Genomic DNA, 4,332 nt, shown 5'->3' with positions numbered 1-4,332 from the left:
GTACTCCTGCGCCACCGCGTTAGAGGATAGGTATACCTCGGATTCACTCTGAGGTAGTAACGGCTCACTATCCGCTGCCGATCCTGATGTATCTGAAATGTTTGTATACGCTGTTTTAATTAGCTTTCGCGACTCAGTTCGCGTGGAATTAAAAAAAATGTGCCTGTGTGTTCAGACTATCCTCTACATTTATACATTTAGGCTACAAACTCTAACAAACACACATTTATATTATTAGGAAGAAGTATGTATAAAAATATTTTACCCTGTTTCAATTTAATTTAAAATTTCTACAAAATTAAGTTACATATAAGGATATTACAAAATATTGCTAATATAATAAATGCGAAAGTTTAGATGGATTGATGTTTGTTAGAGTTTGTAGCCTAAACAGCTGAACGGATCTTTAATTTTGGTTCAGATTTATAACTTAGTCTAGTACACATAGGCTACTTACTAAGTTTTTTTTTTTAATTCCGCTCGCACGGAATCGCGAGCGAAAATGCTAGTATTTTATAAAATAGTATAACATGTCTAGATTTATTTATAAAACATAGTTTTAATTTGATAATGACTAGTTGTTGAACGCGACTTCGTCCGCGTCAAATAAGAATTGTAAAAAATATAGCCTTATGTTACTCACTGATAACGTAGCTTTTTAATGGTGTAAGAATTATTGAAATCGGCCCAGTAGTTTTTGACTGCTTTCAATACATACAAAAATACGAATCTTTCCTTTTTATAATACATATAGATAGTAGATATTTTATTATAAGACAAGTTAACTTTACTAACCTTGTATATTAACATAATGCGGTTCAGGAGTAAACTCGTACTCTTTGATTTCCCTCTTTTTGTTACTCAATCGAATACACGGGGCGACGTCAGCCAGTTTGGCTGTGCCTTGTGACGTCACAAGTACACTCGCACTGGACAGACGTGAATGCACATAACCCTGCATACGAAGGAACAGGAGAGCATTTGCGATATCTAATGCATATTGCACTGACGTCTGTGCACTTAGAATACGACCCTGGAAAGTAAAAATTTTAAATGGTTACTTAGATCCAGAGACATTAAAAAATATATAGGCTTAGTGCACATTTTTTCACCGGTAACTTCTTTGAAAGGTACTAATATTAGATGTCAAATTTAGTGACACCTCATGTCCTTGTATTGACATGTTACAAAACATTTTACAAAATTATAATAAGCTTCAATCTTTTGCTATAAAATAAACTGTTTAGACAGGCACAAAATAAAGTATAAACATTTAAACATGATTTAGTGACATTAATTGGAAATTCATTTAAATACAATTATTTATTATTTATTTAGCTTAATAAATCATATGAAAAATGTCTCGAGTGAAGTGTCCACTCTATATATATTTTTAATCCCTTTGCTTAGACCCTTGGTGACGTCATTTACCTGTACATGCAGTATCCCATACAGCGAGTCCATACATCTCTCGCAGATTATGTTGACATTGTTATGAATATCCGAATACAGTCCCATTAGCAGTATTATGTTCGGGTGTCGATATTTTCTACAAATAAACAATTACATGTTTTATTATACACGAGAGATATAGCAAGCGAAATAAATGGCCACAAAAAGACTGAGGGAGAAGAAGTTTCTTGACCAAGACCCTGAAAAGCCTGTAGAGATATTAAGCGACCATTTTATATCGTTAAAAATATAAGGCCAAACATAAATAAGCATAAATTTTCAGTATTTTTATAGTGTTCCCCGCGTCTCGTCGTGTTCGTCGCGTCTATGTGCTCTTCTAGACTATCCTCTACATCTATGCCAAATTCCACGGAGATCCGTTCAGCTGTTTAGGCTGCAAACTCTAACAAACATTTATCCATCCATCCATCTAAACTTAAGCAGTTATAATATTAGTAAGAAGATAACACACAATTTGGCGTTTCGAAACACACCACGAAGTTTCCGTTAAGGTATGCGGTTTGAGAAGAGACACCTTACTTTAAGTTAGCAAAAATATTGAAACAATACAAGGCTTAAGACCCAAACGGTATGTTACAGTACATTCCATACCTTAGTATATTAATTTCGGTGTTTTGTTTCTTCTTCACATGGTCGATGGTGACGCCGTGCAGTTTCTTTATTTGCACGGGCACCAGACCCCATTTGCCCGTGTTCCATGCTCTAGTCTTGTCCAACGTAACGCTCATGTTGGTAGAACTTGTCACAGCTAAGCCGTAAGCACTCACGTCACTCTACAAATTGTACATAAAAAAAAATCATACTAATATTATTAATGCAAAAGTTTAGATGGATGTTTGTTAGAGTTTTTAGCCTAAATGGATGAAAGGATTTCGATGAAATTTGATATACATGTAGAGGATAAACTGGAAGACCACATAGGCCAACTGACTTTTGTTTTTTTTTATTCCACGCGGACGGAGTCGCCGGCGAAAGTTAGTGTTGAATAATTATTAGTGGTAAGTTATCAATGCTCCTAGTTATGATTAGGGCTGACACTTTCGGGTTTTCTCCCGAAGTCTTCCAGTTTACGGCATTTTCGGGTTTAGTGACGTATTCAGTTGTTTGTGTGGATAGTTCGTAACAAGAGAATTGATCCTGGTTATTTTGTAGAAAGTAAAAAAAAAAATAAGTTTGTTAATAAAAAATTCATATCACAATTTGTTTAATGGAAATTGACTGCCATTTACGTTACCTACTCCATTTACCAAACAAATGGGTACTAATTTAATATGATATTCACACAGTTGTAAATGACAAGTTATTAGTTCAAATAAAAAAAAAACTGTAACAGATTAGTTTTCTGTGTAACTGTATGTGTAATTGATACATGTAATTCTCAGTATATAATGTTATTAGAGTGTAGATAACGCTTTTACTTTCAACGTGCGGAGGTCAAGTGTACTCCACTGTTCTAGGACATTCGAGTAACGTGATACTTCTACATATTCATTATCACTATTGGAGAAAAAACCAATGAAAAGACCTTGACCTGAATTTTATTTCAAGTTTCCATTTCTTACTATTCATACTTTCTTCATCAAAACGATACTTTCTATGTAGATCATAAAATAAGTGCTTACTACAAGTCTATATATTTCTGATTATTTCCTTTAAAAATTTGTATTATAAATAATTAAGGATCGCATGTAACAAGGAGAACGTAAGTTTGGAATGTGGTACACTGGTAGAGGTAGACATAGAAAGAGATGGATGGATTGTAAAAGGTGACATGATCAAGGGAGTGATGACTGAGAGGTATGATAGTTATGTGGAGGACAAAAAAACTGTTGCGCCGACCCTATGGGAGCAGGAAAAGGAGGAAGATGATGAATTACTTACTTTAGAATCATCAGACTTGGTAGTGTTAGCCGACTGCCCTTGCAGCTGGTTGTCAGCCCATTGATCGAAGTTCTTCAACTCGTTCATCACCTCCCACATCTTGTCATCATAACTATTATCATTATTCAATTCCCTAACAGAATTGTGACTCGACGACATTCCATCAATCTCGTCGATTTTTCTCGAACCTTCGATAAACTTCTGAACATCACACGGCAAAGAGTTATTCTTAAGGAATAAAGGCGATTTCAATTCTTCATCCTTGAAATCTATCTGCCTTTGTATGGAATCCATATCTGACCTTTGAGGTCTCCTTTGATAGCGGGCTTTCGCCGACTCCGAGAACGAACCTGTGTACATATTACCAGGCATGAAAACCTGATTTTGGAAGAGGAACTGTATATTAGGTAGTTTGTCGTCGAGGCTAGATCGTCTAGCGTTGCGTTTCTTGTATTTAGCTGGGGAATTCTTTTCGTAATTAAACGTTGTGTCTGGATCTCCTCCGACGCAATTTGTGCAAGAGGCGGGGAGGGAATGTCGTCCACATTTCCGTCTGATAGGTGTTATCTGTGGTTCTTCTTTACCGAGTGACCTTCTAGCTTGGAACTCTGCTAAATCCCGTTTATATTGCTCGGTGCGGATGGTGCCTTGTGTTGTGTTTGGCTGGGTGTCCGTTGAGTCTGTATCAACTTGCTGCGTTGTCACCGTATATCGTTCCCTGAAATTAAAACATACGCTCTAATATTTCCCCTGTAAATTCAAAATTAAAACTGGCTCTATGTTGGAATGAAACAATTTTTTCCTAATCACATATTCTAAATATGATAATGCGTAAAACGTAACATTTATACGCAAGCTTGGATAACTTAGCAAAGCTATATTTTAACAGTAAATTGTTATATTACCGTTTGGTCTATTAGATGAGTGTTTCTAACAATGCAATTACGACATGCATTTGCTATGTTGCTATAAACTAGT

The 4,332-nt window shown here is 35.6% G+C and overlaps 1 protein-coding gene across 1 annotated transcript in view; it reads right to left on the bottom strand.

Moving 5' to 3' along the window:
• Positions 1 to 4,332, bottom strand: part of LOC106104733 — a 21,705-nt gene that overhangs the window by 10,427 nt on the left and 6,946 nt on the right. The window contains exons 2-6 of the mRNA XM_013284864.1: positions 3,355 to 4,072; positions 2,065 to 2,246; positions 1,432 to 1,549; positions 796 to 1,033; positions 5 to 92 (exon numbers count right to left, since the gene is read on the bottom strand). Of these exons, the coding sequence (XP_013140318.1) occupies positions 5 to 92; positions 796 to 1,033; positions 1,432 to 1,549; positions 2,065 to 2,246; positions 3,355 to 4,072 (1,344 nt within the window). The remainder of the gene's footprint in view (positions 1 to 4; positions 93 to 795; positions 1,034 to 1,431; positions 1,550 to 2,064; positions 2,247 to 3,354; positions 4,073 to 4,332) is intronic.

Source organism: Papilio polytes, unplaced genomic scaffold (genome assembly GCF_000836215.1).
Source record: "Papilio polytes unplaced genomic scaffold, Ppol_1.0 DF823399.1, whole genome shotgun sequence".
NCBI classification, from domain to species: Eukaryota; Metazoa; Arthropoda; class Insecta; order Lepidoptera; family Papilionidae; genus Papilio; species Papilio polytes.
Note: the sequence above shows the minus strand (reverse complement) of the source record. Positions and strands in the feature narration are given on the sequence as shown.